We start from the raw sequence: 16,341 nt of genomic DNA, 5'->3' as shown, positions 1-16,341 counted from the left end.
GAAGGAGAAGGCGAGGGAGGGGGGCATCAGCACGTGTGGCAGCCTGAATGAAACTGAATTAAAACAGGGAACCCAAATGTCATGTAAACCCATTCTAATAAAATATTTTTATAACTAATTAAAGATCATCATCACACACACACACACACACACACACACACACACACACTTTCCAGCTGGGTACTGGTGGCTCACACCTATAATCCTAGCTATTTAGGAGGCTAAGATCTGAGGATCACAGTCTGTGAGACTCTTATTTTCAATAAGCTATTCAGCAAAAGCTTGAAGTGGCACTGTGGCTCAAGTGGTAGAGCACTAGCCATGAGTACAGAGGCTCAGTGCCCAGGTCCTGAATTCAAGCATTAGGACCAGAAAAAAAAAAAAAAAAAGACTATGAATTGAGAGTTTGAAATCTGAAGAGTAAGAAACTTTGTCATATAATAAAACATCATAAGAATTTGAACCTAAAGAACTTTAAAACTAGCTGGGCACCAGTGGCTCACACCTGTAATCCTAGCTACTAAGGAGACTTAGATTTAAGGATCACAGCTCTAAGCCGGCCCAGGCATACAAATCAGAGAAACTCTTATCTACAATTAACCAGCAAAATGCTGGAAGTGGAGCTGTGGTTCAAGTAGTAGAGCACCAGCCTTCAGCTAAAAAGTCTGAGCTTTTTAAACAGGAGCCTGAAGCCCTGAGGTCAAGCCCCATTATACACACACACACACACACACACACACACATGCACGCATGCACATGCACGCACACACACAACCAGCCCTCTAAATTTTAATGAGATTATTTCAAAAAAAGATATAGAAATGGGCGGGGAATTTGGCCTAGTGGTTAAAGTGCTTGCCTAGCATGCATGAAGACCCGGGTTCGATTCCTCGGCACCACATGCATAGAAAAAAGCCAGAAATGGTGCTGAGGCTCAAGTGGTAGAGCTCTAGCCTTGAGAAAGTCCAAGGACAGTGCTCCGGCCCTGAGCTCAAGCCCAGGACTGGAAAAAAAAAAAAAAAAAGATACAGAAATGTCATGCAGAGTAGTCAAAACCCTGGTGTATTTAACATGAGATGAAATTATAAAGGAGACTTTAATTTTTTCAGTAAAATTGATATTAAAAGTATATTTTCAAACAAGATAATTCTAAAGTCTAAGAATTCTTTTTAACATTGTTTGTTAATGCCTAAAAAAATCTTCACTATAAAAAAATAAGGCAAATTGAAGTTAGAAACTTAGGGATGGACTGCATGGCAAGCTAGATTCGACTGGCTGCCCCAATCCCTATCTCTAACATTCTGTAGCAAGAAGCCTACTCAATATACTGGTAAAGTAATATAATCTTTCAGAAGTAAATGGGAGACATTCTAAATTTTCACTAAATAGTAGACCAATTAAGATCATCACAATCTTCATGCTGTCAAATACATTACCTTGAAAGAAAATTATGCAGACAGCTTTCCTGAAGAATTCGTTTGTGCCACATGCTTATTATTCTTTGAGGTGGAGGAGTTGGTAGAGCACATAATTTCTGTTTCAAAGTTCTTTTGTTTTTCTGCTACCTTTACTTAAATGTTACCAGGAGGTACTATTTTTATAACCTATAAAGTGCTTTGAAAAAATGTTAACTGAATACTGCTACATAAAACCACAGAGAATGTTCGTGTTCACTGTGTTATAAAGAAGCAAAGCAAATCTTTTTTGACTCTTAAAAGGAGAAAAATAATATGCTGACAAAAATCAATTAAGATTATAAGGCTACCAGTTTGGAAAACAGCTCAAAGAGAAAACATAGTAGTTAATAAATATTCATTAAAAGCAGCATTTATATCACAACAGGTTAAAATTATTATTAAAGGTACACCTTTTAATCATCACTTTAATGTCAACTGTATGGAAGCTGAATCAGAAATTATTCACATAATGTTTTGCATATAATGTTAAATTGCCTAAAATAAATGCTACTATGACAAAAATATTTTATCGAGGATTTCTAAGACATCTGATTCCTGTTTATTTCTACAACAGTGAAACAATTTTAATTATCTTAAAATCCACTATAACAGAATTTGGCCATGTAGCAGATAGATCAAGAACAATTAATCCCTTTGTTCTGTTTTCAAAATTCTACTTATTTAATTCACCAAATAAGACTGAAGAGAAATCACTCAACAATGAATGTTAGCTGAATACACTTCTTATCGTGAAAACAATCATTATGCATTCTAACAAAAATATATCTATAAGACACAGTGGATGAAAAAAAAAACCAACCCAACCTAGGACTACTTACTTAAAATGTTACTTTAACCAGAAAATTCACTGCACATATTTATCTTGTATCTGGTTTTTAAAATCACAAATAAATATTGTCAAACTTTCCAAAATACTTTCAGTACTGGTAAGCACTAGGGTTCTTTTTTGCCTGTTATAAAAGATTACTAAAAATTTACAAAGAATATATACTGCCTTGGAGCCATTCTTATAATAAATGGTAAGCAATTGTTCAAAATACTTAAAATGCACCAACCTTAATCAGTTTCTTTTTTTTCTCCTGGTCTGGGGGCTTGAACTCAGGGCTAGTTAAATTCAGCTCAAATTCTGGCTTTCTGGTGGTTAAGTGGATGTAAGAGTCTCACAGACTTTACTGCCTGGCTGGCTTCTAACTACAGATCTTTAAAATCTCAACTTCCTGAGTAGCTAGATTGCAGCTTGAGCCACCCACACCTGGCTTAATCAGCCAGCGTTTTTAGATTATTCATTTAAAAATATAATATTTGCTGGTAGCTTTCCATGTTTATAAGGACCACATATAGTGAATGAAAAGAGGGTTTTGTCATTGTCAGATCATGAGGGTTCAAACTCAGGTTCTGGGTGCTATCCCTGAGTTTTTTTGCTCAAGACTAGCACTCTACCACTTTGAGCCATAGCTTCCTGTTTCCAAGTAGTTAACTGGAAATAAGTCTCATGGACTTTCCTGCCTACGTTGTCTTAAGAGCTTTTTCCAAGGATGATAAAACAGTATTTTGGTTTCTTTTTTAATGCTTAAAAGTTATACAATAAAAAGCAATAGATTTTTTGGGGGGGAGGATCATGTGTTTCAAAAGACTTTTTTCTTTTTTGGGGCGTGGCTTGAACTCTGTGTCTGGGCACTGTCCCTGAGCTCTTCAGCGCAAGGTCAGCGCTCTACCACTTTAACCACTGTACCATTCCTAGTTTTCTGGTGATTACCTGGCAATAAAAGTATCCTAGACTTTTGTGCAGGGCTGACTTTGAAACTCGATCCTCAAATCTCAGCCTCCTGAATAGCTAGGATTACAGACATGAGTCACTTGCGGCTGCTTTTTCTTCTTCCACTTCTTCTTCCTCCTCCTTCTCTTCTTTTTTCTTCCTCCTCCTCCTCCTCTTTTTCTTCTTCCTCCTCCTCCTCTTCTTCCTCTTCCTTCTTTCTTCATCTTGCTAAATTGAGCACAGGGATAGGAAAGCCTGGAGAAAATACTTTTGCAACTTCAGCAAAGAATCTTGATTATAATACCCATTATTTGGTTCAATGCCAAAGTCAGATTTATTTCTTTTGTTAGAGATCACAATATATATTTATAGAAAAAAGAAACTATAGGAAAAAATAGCATCTATTTCCTATATGCAATCAATAAGTAATTCAAGAACTCAACCAGATCATTTTTAAACCATCAAATGTTCGTTTTTTTCTCAACAAGGAAGCTCTTGCTCTACCCTTTATACTTTTTCTATTTCTATGATTCCATGTGTTTCAAGTAATAACAGTGTCACTCAATAGGGGACTATGCAATATGAACCCCAAACTGCGAAGTAGGGAGACGTGTTATGACCATTGGAATAGTGAAAAAAAGTTGGAAATTATTTTAAAAACACACACACATGGCAGTCGATGTCATTAGCCGCTTCCCTTTAAATAGCTGAATAAAAATGCCCTTTTCATTTTAGGAAATTAGAAATTTTGATGGGAGGGTCTGAAAATGTGGCTTAGTGATACGGCACTTGACTAGCATTCATAAGGTCCTGGGTTCTGCTCCTCAGTGTCACATAAACAGAAAAAGCTAGAAGTAGTACTGCTGCTCAAGTGGTAGAATGCTAGCCCTAGGGACAGTGCCTAGGCCCAGACTTCAAGCCCTATGACTGGCAAAAAAGAAAGAAAGGAAGGAAGAAAGGGGAAAGAACAAATTATGATGAGAGAGCTAATTTTTTTAAAAGCCATATACTTTTTTGGTTTCTTTTATACACTGTCATTTTAGATAATCTAACGTACTAAATCCCCCCCTCCTTTTTGTGGTGCCAGTTCTGGGAATTGAATTCAGAGCCTGGGTGCCAACCCTGAGCTTTTATGCTTAAGGCTGGTGCTCTACCACTCAAGCCACAATCCACTTCTGGTTTTCTCATGGTTAACTGGAGATAAGAATCTCAGGGTCTTTCTTCCCTGGGCTGGCTTTGAACCATGATCCTCAGATCTCAGCATTCTGAGTATCTAGGAGTACAGGCATGAGCCACCAGCACCCAGCTATTTGTTTTAACTTGAGCAGATAAACCCATGAAGAAGTAAATCCATACAAGTATAACGAGCAAAGGGAGACCCAGAAGGGAAAATACACCTTATTTCCATGCTATTGTACGTGACAACTATTTTGTCAAGGAACTTAGGAATGGCTTTTGTAAGTGACATGAGCAAGAAAAGAAAACCACTCATGTTTGTCAGCTGTGTCTCTTCTGCACTCTGCTACAATGAGAGAAACAGAATATCTTTTTTCTTCTTTTTTTTTTGAGATAAGACTACTGCTTAGGAGTTTAGCAACTGTAAATCACACATTCACAAAAAGAACTCACCTTATTCACAACTATACATGACATAAAAAAATGCACTGTTAAAAAGAAAAGTTTTTGAAAATTGGGTGCAGTGTTAATCTATACAGAGTTGAATTATCCAAAGGAAACCAGAGTGGTGACTCAGGGAACAGTACAGAGTGCAGGGCTTACAGAAAGTGCTCAGTAAACACATCCTTCCCCAAAGCACTCCAGTCCCCACATGCTATTTTAGCAACTCCCAGTGTGTCACTTTGCATTGCAATATGTACTGACTTCCTCCAATCCAGAAGTGAATGTATTTCAGGGTAAAGAGGTTTCTAAACTTTATTCTTGAGCACTTCTAGAGTTGTACTTTTAAATGCTTTTCATTCCTTACTGAATAAGAAGTTCCACAAATGTGTAGAATGATTTGCTTTTAAGCTTTTTTTTTTTTTTAACCACCCAGGATATGGAAAATTAAGTCACCGTAGAAGTGTTTATTTTATTATCTTCGGAGATCATTTCATTAACCAGCTGTTCAATAGACAACTGGATAGCATTCTTGACGAGCGAAGAGGCTGTTTCTATTAAGAGTATATCATATTGTTCTGAAGTTCTGACCTCAAAATCACTATCATTAGCAAAAACTCCTACTTGCTCATTTTCCACTGAAATTAAGAATTGCTTAGGGACGTTTTTGGATTTCTTAACATCAAATTCACTGATTTCCGTGTCAGTGATGATAATAGCAATTGGCTCCATTCTTTTGCTTTCGTCCAATTTGGGTTTTTCATCAGCGATCTCATTTTCTTTCAAATCTGATTCCTGGCTCAATTCAATATCTTCTGGCTTATTCTCCAATGAAATTTCGCTACTCTCATTGTCTTTCCAGTTGGTTGCGCTTTCTTGGATACCCTCACTGGATTCCTCCACTGTTTGTTGATCTGGAATTACAGGTTGAGGAGGAGCAACAGAAGCCACCTCTGTTTCTGAGCTTTCCAGCAGGCCTTCTTGCTGAGATTCAACACTTGGTTTTTCCTCAGTCACTTCAACTTCCTTTTCAAGGATTATGGTTCCGGCTTGAATAGCAGAATGACTATTATCTAATCCAAGTTCCACGGAAATCACCTTCTCTCCAGATGTTACACTGCTCTTCCCATTTGCTTCACACACCGCCTCATCTTTCTGCGAGACTCCTTCACTCAGTTCTTGAGTTGACTTAGCTTGGATTACCTGATCGTCTGATTGGGTTTGGGTTTGGATCTCCAAACTCTCAGCCTTTCCTTGGATTTTGATGATGCAGTCCGAATCTTCTATAATTTTGGAATGTTTATTCCTTTGTGCCCCTCTGGAGAATCTTAAGCAGGGAATCTGAAGTCTGGATTTTGCCTTTTTCGTTGAGAGAGCAGCATCCTCAGGCTTTATTTCAAGTTGTGCTTCAGCCTCAAATGACTTCTGCTGCTTTGAAGAATCTGACCTTTTCCTGCGTGTTACAAGACGCTTGATTGACGCCCAGGCCCCGGCTTCTGGGCGCTGTGGCTGATCGCAACTTCCTGTTTCTGGGGGACACCTCCTTGCCACAGGGGCAGCCTCAGACCTGGCTTTGGCCTTCAGTGCCTTGGCTGTCTTGCCTGCTTTCTTTCTTCTCTTGAAGCAAAGCATGGGCGTTTTTTCCTCCTGTCTTTCATTTTGAGGACAAACTTGTACTGATCTCTTCTCATCCTTATTTTCCACTTGGATTTCAGAAACTGAGGTCTCCATTTCGGTACTACACTCTTTCACTTTCCAGCACTCTCCTCCCTTCCTTCAGCAGCCTTTTATGACACGAAGGTGGACCCTAAATACAGTTTCTTCCAAGTGAATTCAATCCTTTCGTCCACTCCACCAGGTTTCCAGGTAAGTAGTTTCTCCAGTGTACAAATGCTGTGTCTCTATTGCTTATAATTTCTCCCTTTAACTTCTTCATGAAAGCTCTTCACCCGATACATTCTCCTTTTATTTCAAATCAACCTGATGAAAAAGAAAAGAATGGGTTTAATTTCACCATGAGCCAATTTTTGTTAACACAGGCGATTTCAATTAAATGTGTAAAAGTCTACCAAGTATGCTTGGTAGAAATAACTTCCTGAAATGACTGGAGAATACAAATTCGGATTAACTTTTCCTCTAGGAAAAAAAAGAGTCGATTTCATTCTATCATGCTTGTCAAAACTTCATTTTGTACTACTTGGCAAATCTGACATCAGTTTGTGTGGGGGGGCGGGGAGCAGAGAGAGAGAGTGTGCAAACATGTGCACCTGCTCTGATCCTGGGGCTTGCACTTAAGAGTTTGTGTTTTACTACTTGAACCACAGTTCCAATTCTGGCTTTTCGCTAGTTATTTAGAGATAAGAATCTCTCCCTCCCTCCCTCCCTCCCTCCCTCTTTCTTTTCTTTTTCTTTTTTCTTTTTCGTGGTCAGTCATGGGGCTTAGACTCTGGGCCTGGGTGCTGTCCCTGAGCTCTTCAGCTCAAGGCTACTGCTCTACCCCTTGAGCCACAGCGTAATCTCCAGTTTTCTAATGGTTCATTGGAGATAAGAGTCTCATGGTCTTTAGTGCCTGGACTGGATTTGAACCTTGATCCTCAGATCTCAGCCTCCTGAGTAGCTAGGATTATAGGCAGGAGCCACTGCGCCCGACTGCTGAGTCCTACACATTTTCTTACATGTTTTTATTTTTTATTTTATTTATTTACTTTTGCCAGCACTGGGGTTTGAACTCAGGGCCTGGGTCTGGGTACTGTCCTTGAGCTTTTTCTTTTCTTTTTTTTTCTTTTTTTGCCAGTCCTGGGCTTGAGCTCAGGGCCTGAGCGCTGTCCTTGGGCTTTCTCACAAGGCTAGAGCTCTACCACTTGAGCCACAGCACCACTTCCAGCTTTTTTCTATATATGTGGTACCGAGGAGTTGAACCCAGGTCTTTGTGCATGCTAGGCAAGCACTCTACCACTAGGCCAAACTCCCCGCCCCTCCTTGAGCTTTTTCAAGGCTAGTGCTCTACCACTTGAGCCACAGCATTATTTCTGACCTTTTCTGTGTATGTGGTGCCAAGGAATCAAACCCATGGTATTATGCATTCTAGGCAATCACTCTACCAGTAGGCAACACTCCCAACCTCTTCCTTCCTTCCTTCCTTCCTTTCTTTCTCTTTTTATTTCTCTCTTTTTGCCAGGCCTAGGCACTCGCCTTCAGCTTTCTTAAAGCTAATGCTCTATCACTTGAGCCATAGCACCACTTCCAGCTTTTTAATTTTTTTTCTGTGTGTATGGTACTGAGGAATCAAACCCAGGGCTTTGTGCATGCTAGGTAGACACACTATCACCAGGCCATGCTCCCAGCCCTGCTACAGATGTTCTTGCTGGGCTTGGAACCATGATCCTCAGATCAGGGTCCTGAAGAGGATTGTAAGCCTGAGCCCATGGCACCCGGGTTGTGCTGTCTTTATGGATTTCTTTTTTTGTTGTTGTTGGTCATGGGGCTTGAACTCTGGGCTTGGGCACTGTCCCTGAGCTCATTAGCTCAATGCTAGTGCTTTACCACTTAGCCATAGCACCACTTCTAGTTTTCTGGTGGTTTGTTGAGGGTAAGAGTTTCACAGACTTTTGTGCATGGGCTGGCTTTGAACCTCAGTCCTCAAGATCTCAGCCTTCTGAATAGCAAGGATTACAGGTATGAGCCACCAGCTCCCGGCTCTCTTTATGTATTTCTTATGATTGAAAATTGCAAGTTTAATAAGCATCAACACAAGAAAGGACAGATTGGTAAGTGACTTAATGTAAGTTTTATGACATGTAGTAAATGATTTTACTAAAGACATCAAGCTCTGAAATACTTCTGAGATTATCCAAGTACAGCCAAATGATAAAATTAAGCTCCAGAAGGGGCAGCTAGCTTGTGGAAGACTGTGTAGCTAGATAAGGTCATAACCAGAGTTAGAAGTAGAAATGTTGACTCTCTAGTATTCATTTCATTGGACCATAAGGTGCCCATTCTAAAAATGTATAGTCCATCAAAGATGTGCTACTTTTCATACATACGCCTAGGAAAATTTAATGTTACTGCCACTTTGCACTCTTAAATTGCTTGCATAGCTTTGACATTTTCCCTTACGTATCTGCTATGCATCCTTTCCCATCATAACCTGAACACAGCTGGAGGTAAGAGTTAATGATGATGATAATAGCTGACATTTATTGAGCAACTCTTGTGTACCAGGCAGCGAAGTGTACTTTTACATACGTCTCTAACCTGCACCCTGTATTGCAGAGTGAGTAGGTGGTAGTATCTCCATCTGCAGTGGGAGCAGCTTGCCTGAGGCTTCAAAGATAGTAGGTAAAGGGGCTCACAGTCAACACAAGACTGCTTGCTTCTGAATTATTTGAAAATGTGAAACTGCAATAGATCTGTTCATCAAAACAATGTTTAAAATTGATTTAATTAGTCATAATGTAACCCATCAACTCCTAGTTGAATCAAAGGAGACTGAGCTCTTGGTATTATAAAACTAACATTTGCATTCTACCACTCAGGAGGCTGAGAAAGGAGAACAGGGAGTTCAAGGCCAGCCTGAAGGACATAGTGAAATCATCTCAAAACAAACAAAAAGCATCCCTCCCCTCCCCTACACACACACACACACACACACACACACACACATACACACACACACACACGCTCATGCCCTGGTATGAGGCACCAAAGAATAGAGATATGGGTGACCACCCAACAAAAACTCTATGAGGGCCAGGAGCATAGCCTCGTGGTAGAGTGCTCATCTAGCATGCATGAAGCCCTGGGTTGATTCCTAGGTACCACCTACACAGAAAAAGCCAGAAGCAGCACTGTGGCTCAAGTGGCACAGCACTAGCCTTAAATAAAAACATGTCCAAGGACAGTGCCCAGGCCCTGAGTTCAAGCCCCAGGACCAGCCAAGAAGAAAAAAAAAAGTCTATGTACTTAGCTAATATAAATCTTAACTTAGGCAAAGGATCTTGCTTTTTATACGCTTTTGAAATGTCATTTGGGTAGCCCTTAATTCTATGAACTGTAGAAGGAAACAGATTCCTGAAAAGACATTTTATGGGCTTAGGGTGGGCACTGCATACCTCATGCCTTTAACAGAAAGATAGGGTCATTCCAGCACAACGACAGAAAATAGGAGCAGTTGCAGGAGACACTGAGTTCAAGCCCCAGTACTGGCATGAGCGCCATGTCTCTCTACAGATACTTCAGTAAATGTTAGAACCTCATCTGATTAGTTCTTCTCCCCCACCCCCCACCATCTCTGCAATTCTCCCGGGCTGAGCGTTTATGTTTTTAAATTAAGCAGCGGGTGTGCTGCTAGTGGAAATATTAAAGAGGTCACATTTAGACATGGATCGTCTGAAACTAGTTAGCATCGTCCGGATGCTTGCTTGGGGAGCTCAGGAGACGCACTACACCCTCACTCTGTAGAAATGAACACCCCAACCGAAGGCTGGCCGGGGCGGGAGGGGACGGCGCCTGGAGAGGGTGAAGAACTTCGCACAGCAGGGACAGAAGCGCCTTCCCCTGGAAGGGCAGCTCTGGAAGCGCCTTTCTCTGGAAGGGCAGCTCTGGCGCCTCCGTCGACCTGCACAGCCCTGCCAATCTCCCGTGTCCCGCCCGCCCGGAACGCACCCGCATCCCCGCAGCAGCCCGGAGAGGGCTCTCCCGGCCCGGGAGGAGGAGGGGGCGGATGTCATGGAACGGAGCCCCACTTCCAAGCTACGGGCTTTAAAATGATCATAGCCACAAGCCCCCCGTCCCGCTTCCCCCCCTCCCCCCGAAATCACGGTTGCCTGCAAAGGCTAATGAGGGCAAACGCGGCGGGCAAGCCGAGCCGGCATGGGGGACTGGGATGCGGGCAGACCCCGCGGCCCCAGGGCGACCAGCCCAGCCAGCACCTCCTCCCACCCCGCGCCCTGGCGGCTGGCGGACCCGCGCGCAGCCCGCGAGCCTCCCCGTCCCACCTCCGCTTACCGACAGCGCGGGGTCCCGGGTCAGCCCCTCTCCCCAGGCCGGGGTGCGCTCCGGAGGCGGCGGGAGAGCCGCAGTGGAGCGGAGCGAGCGGCCCCGCGCGGACGAACCGCAGCTGGCGGCGCCCCCTCCCCAGCGGCGCGGGGAGAGCGACAGGCAGCGGCGCCAATGCGCGCCGAGCAGGGGGCCGGGGGCGGCGCGGGGCGGGGACCTGGGGCCCCGCCGCGTGGGAGCAGTCTCCACGCCCCGGGTGCGGGGCGCGAAGCCCCAGTGCGGGACCCCATCTGAGCCACGCGGCCGGGCGGACCGCCTTCCCGTGCAGGGGCTCTCCTTCTAACCTCCGCCCCCAGCTGACACCAAGGCTGGAAAGCAGAATCCAGAGCCCCGGGCAGGGAGAAAGCCCGGGATACTTCCATCATCTCCAGCCCACCGCAGGACTGGAGAGATGATGGCTGTACCACTTGAGCCACACCTCCAGTTCGGGTGAACCAGAAAGCTGGGTGAGAGCTGGCAGTCCTGAGTTCACTGGCAAAAACCCTTACCAACCAAAGCTAGGTGTGCTCTGAATAGCACAACAACAATAATAGTAATAGCCAGTGTAATCTTACGAGGAGGTTCAAAGCCAACCTGGGAAGAAATGTCTCCGCGAGACTGTTATGTGCCATTAACCATTCAAAAACCAGAAGTAGCGCTGTGGTTCAAAGTGATAGAATGCGAGCTTTGTGCAAAAGGGCCCAGGAACGGCGGCCTGGGGCCCTGAATTCAAGCCCCATCACCAACAAAAATAAAAATAAAAATGCGCATTATGTATTTGAATGCACACGGAAAGGAACCTTGGGGGGGGGGGTTGAGGGCAGGGGGACATTAGGAAGCCACCATGTTTTTTTGTTTTTTATTTTTGTTTTTGCCAAACTCACGGCATTTTTAGGACCCTACTGGGAGGAGAGGCCCCTCCTCACCAATCCAGTCCTCATCAGAGCCAAGGGTAGCACCTACCACCTTTCTGCCTGGTATCATTTTTATGTGGAAAACACACTAACACACTAATCATGGTTGAAAGCAGCGTGTTTGTTCACACACACACACACACAGACACACAGACACACACACACACACACACACACACACACACACACACACAAGGATGACTGTGGAACTAAGGAAAGGTGTCTTGGGTGACTTATTCAGAGGCATTTCTGGGAGCTATAGGTGTGAGGCCATGCGAACCCAATATAGCAAATCTGAAAACTTGTAGTTTTAGGAGGAAGAAAGAGAAAGAAAGGAGGAAAGAAAGAAAAAGAGGAAGGAAGGAAGGAAAGAAAAGAAACAAAGAAAGAAAAGAAAGGAAGGAAGAAAGAATCTGGATAGACAGGGCAGAATAACTGTCCTTTTAGAAAACACTAAAAGGCTGGGAGCTCATAGCTCATGTCTGTAATTATAGCTACTCAGGAGGCTGAGATCTGAGGATCATAGTTAAAAGACAGCTCAGGCTGGGTGCAGTGGCTCACACCTGTAATCCTAGCCACTCAGGAAGCTGAGATCTGAGGATCAAGATTCAAAGCCAGCCCAGGAACGAAAGGACCTGAAACTCTTATCTCCAATTAACCTCTAGAAAATGGGAAGTGGGGCTTGGCTCAAGGGTAGTGTGGTAGCCTTGAGATGAAGCGCTCAGGGACAATGCCCAGGCCCAGGGATAGGGTGGTGGCCTTGAACTGAAGAGCTCAAGGACAGCGCCCAGATGGAGTTCAAGCCCCATGACCCACAAAAAAAAAAAAAAAAAAAGACAGCTTGGGCAGGAAAATTCATGAAACTCTCATCTCCAATAGAAATACTCAGAAAAAAGCTGGAAGTGGTGCTGTGACTCAAGTGGTAGAGCGCTAGCTTTGCAAAAGCCCAAGTATAGTGTCCAGGCCCCAAGACTGAGTTTAAGACCCCTCTCCTCACCAAAAAAAAAAAAAAAAAAAAAAAAAGGAAAGATAGATAGAGAAAGGAAGGGAGGAAAGAAGGAAGATAGAAAGGAAGAAAGAGAACACTGAAAACTGGTATGATGGCTACGATCCAAGCACTGAACAAGAAAGTCTGTCTTTCTTTCTTCCTTTCTTCCTTTCTTTCTTTCTTTCTTTCTTTCTTTCTTTCTTTCTTTTTTTTTGCAAGTCCTGGCTTGAGCTCAGAGCCTGAGCACTGTCCTTGGGCTTTCTCAAGGTTAAAGCTCCACCACTTGAGCCTCAGCATCACTTCAAGCCTTTTCTGTGTATGTGGTACAGAGGAATCAAATCCTGGTCTTCGTGTATGCTAGGCAAGCACTCTACTCTAGGCCAAACTCCCAGCTTGGAGACAGATTTCTAAAGGGAGACCAACCTGAGCTACATAGCAAAGCCTATGAAAAAAAAAAAGTGGGGGGTGGGGATTTGGGGAAGCTAGAATGTACTTTAGGGTCAAAAGTGACTGTATTTTGTATAAAGAATAAATTAAGAGGGGCCAGGAGTTTGGCCTAGTGGTAGAGTGCTTGCCTAGCATGCACGAAGACCCAGGTTCAATTCCTCGGTACCACACACATAGAAAAAAAGCCAGAAATGGTGCTGAGGCTCAAGTGGTAGAGCTCTAGCCTTGAGAAAGTCCAAGGACAGTGCTCATGCCCTGAGCTCAAGCCCATGACTGGCAAAAAAAAAAAAAAAAAAAAGAATAAATTAAGAGAATTTATTTGAGTTATATTGCAAGTAATCAGTCCCTGACCTTTATTACATTCAAGCAGTCACTGCAATATACTATAAATAAATGCTGCATGGTGGCTTTATCACTACAGCCGGATGCAGATGTTCATAAAATGTATCTCACACATGAAAGAAACCTGCCTGTCACACCTGGTGCACAGTGACAGTTAAGCCTGGGCGTGAGTCCCCATAGCCTCGCTTACTATTCCCTTAGCAGCTCTACATTGCCTATCAGCAAAAAGTGGCCTATAAATGTCTTGCCAACCTGATGGAAAGTGATCCTACTTACAGCTGAGCTTATTAACATCACCAGATACAGTGTGCTAATAAAATAGCTTACATATTTATCTGAACAGCATTCAATTGATCATACCATTTCTCCCAGTCTGTTCCCTATCCACCCACAGGTCAAGCCTGTAGCTACCCAAAATGTTTAATTTCTTGGTACAAATTCTCACCTTGCAGAGACCCCTTGCCTTGGCACTCCATTAGATGGGCCTGGCTCCAGTTGTGTGGTGGCTTGGTCTGTTGTAGGCACCAGGAGGGTCACAGGAAGCTGAAACAGATCCAAGTCTTTCTGCTGCAATCTGCTGTACTTGGCAGCACACAAGAGTGCCATCTTTGCTGGATATGTAGACATCTTCAGTGCACAGCAACAGCCTCTGAGGTGCAGCTAAGAGCCTGTTTATCAGTAACGTTGCTAATAAGGGGAAGGAAGGCCTCAATAGACCAGAGAAGGCTAAGAATGGGAATAGGGAACCACAGCACACTGGCTGAACCAGGGTCTTCCAGCCCCAAGGTAAAGGTACTGGAGGCAGGGAGCATGGCCTAGTGGTAGAGTGCTCATCTGGCATGCACGAAGCTCTGGGTTTGATTCCTTAGTACCACATACACAGAAAAAAAAACTGGAAGTGATAAAGCTCTAGCCTTGAGAAAGCCCAAGGACAGTGCCCTGAGTTCAAGCCCCAGGACTGGCCAAAAAAAAAAAGAGGTACTGTGCTGGACCATCTCTGGAGACTCACTAATCTTACCCCGAGTACTGATTCTTCTGTAGGTCCTGAAGACAGGTTCCCACTTGACCTGTGACACTTCTTCACTAGCAAAGATCCAAGGATCCATTGCACAAAATCCGTGTCAAGTGGGAGATTCAGGAGCCTTGCTGACCTCTTTATTTTTTCCCTCTGCCTCTAGCACCTTTGTTATCCCTCACTTCTGGAGGGATGCAAAATGGAAACAGCCTGGCAGGAGGAAGAGCTCTGAGGGACAGCAAAAAGCAGTCCCTTTCAAGTTCATTTGGCAGTGCAACCCTAAGTCTACCTTTTGGTAAAAGGAGGATATAGACCTGGTAGAAAAATTTGTTCTGATGTAATTCACCCCCACACATGGCCAGTTCAATGATCCTGTTTTGAAGCTGGAGGTCATTCTTGTGGCAACACATTGTCCATCACTCCTAACAGACACTTTATCTAACAGATGCGTTTGCACAAGTTGCAAAGATGTGATTTTTTTTTTTTTTTGTGGGTCATGGGGCTTGAATTCAGCCTGGGTCCTCTGTCAGAGCCCTTCAACTCAAGGCTACCACCCTACCCCTGGGCTTGGGCATTGTCCCTGAGCTCTTCAGCTCAATGCTACTGCCCTACCCTTGAGCCAAGCCCCACTTCCAGTTTTCTAGAGGTTAATTGGAGATAAGAGTCTCAGGTCCTTTTTTACCCAGGCTGCTTCTGAACCTTGATCCTAAGATCTCAGCCTCCTGAGTAGCTAGGATTATGGGCATGAGCCACTGAGCTGGCAATAATGTGAATTTTATTTCATTTCATACTACTGGCTATTCATTGCCACATTATTTTTTGTGTGCTGGGAATTAAATCCAGGGCCTTATGACTCTGTAACCTTATTAATTAGTATTATTTATTTTTTAGCCAGTTCTGGGGCTTGAACTCAGGGCCTGGTCAGTGAACCTAAGCTTCTTTTGCTTGACTAGCCCTCCACCACTTGAATCATGGTGCCACTTTCAGCTTTTCTGTTTATATGGTACTGAGGCTTCATGCATGCTAGCTAAGCACTCTACCACAGCCACATTCCTAGCCTTGCAACATTATTTTTAATAGAAAAATTTTGAAATAATCCAAGTCATAGTACCAAAAATTAAAATATGAATTATACGTATCCACAGTCGAGAACAGAGACAGTCGATAAGGAAAGAGCTAGACTCAGACAGCTACTGCTCAGTGGAAAAGCATGTTTCACCTCTACTTCAGTGGGCTCTCTACAGGTGGGCCCTGGTGACTCAAGCCTGCAATCCTAGTTACTCAGGAGGCTGAGATTTGAGAATCACAGTTTGAAGCTGGCCCATGTAGAAAAGTCTTCCCATGAGATTCTCATCACCAATTTACCAGCAAAAATCCAGAAGCAGACACGTGGCTAAGTGGCAAAGCACTAGCCTTGAATGGAAAAATATAAGGGAGTGTATGAGGCCCTTAGTTCAACCTGCAATACCAACACACGCACAGTATTTTGAGGAAGAAGGCAGGGATTAACAATATAGAAAGATATAAAGCAAGAGGCAAGTCTTGCTCTGTACTCTACCTCCTCCAGGCCCCTCCTGATTAATATTCCCAGAGAGCTGCCCAGGTACACCCTCACTTTCCCCTTTGAACACACAGAGGTAAAGTACATTCCACAACTTGCTTAGCACTGGCCAACAAATGGGCTCCCAAGATGGTAGCACACTGCAGTCCAGTCCCTGCCCACCATGACGTACACTTCCACACCAGCA

The 16,341-nt window shown here is 43.6% G+C and overlaps 1 protein-coding gene across 1 annotated transcript; it reads right to left on the bottom strand.

Annotated features, from left to right (window-relative positions):
* Positions 1–3,511: 3,511 nt before the first annotated feature.
* Akap5 (A-kinase anchoring protein 5) lies at positions 3,512–10,996 on the bottom strand. Its single transcript, XM_090344258.1, has 2 exons — positions 10,858–10,996; positions 3,512–6,831 (listed from the first exon to the last, which is right to left on the bottom strand). The coding sequence occupies exon 2, from the start codon at positions 6,580–6,582 to the stop codon at positions 5,299–5,301; it is 1,284 nt and encodes a 427-aa protein (XP_090200384.1). The 5' UTR covers positions 6,583–6,831; positions 10,858–10,996; the 3' UTR covers positions 3,512–5,298.
* Positions 10,997–16,341: the final 5,345 nt, after the last annotated feature.

The sequence above is a fragment of the Megascapheus bottae genome, chromosome 14 (assembly GCF_031878675.1).
Source record: "Megascapheus bottae isolate mThoBot1 chromosome 14, mThoBot2.hap1, whole genome shotgun sequence".
In the NCBI taxonomy this organism is placed as follows: domain Eukaryota; kingdom Metazoa; phylum Chordata; class Mammalia; order Rodentia; family Geomyidae; genus Megascapheus; species Megascapheus bottae.
The sequence above is the reverse complement of the archived record's forward strand: the minus strand, read 5'-3'. Positions and strand labels throughout refer to the sequence as shown.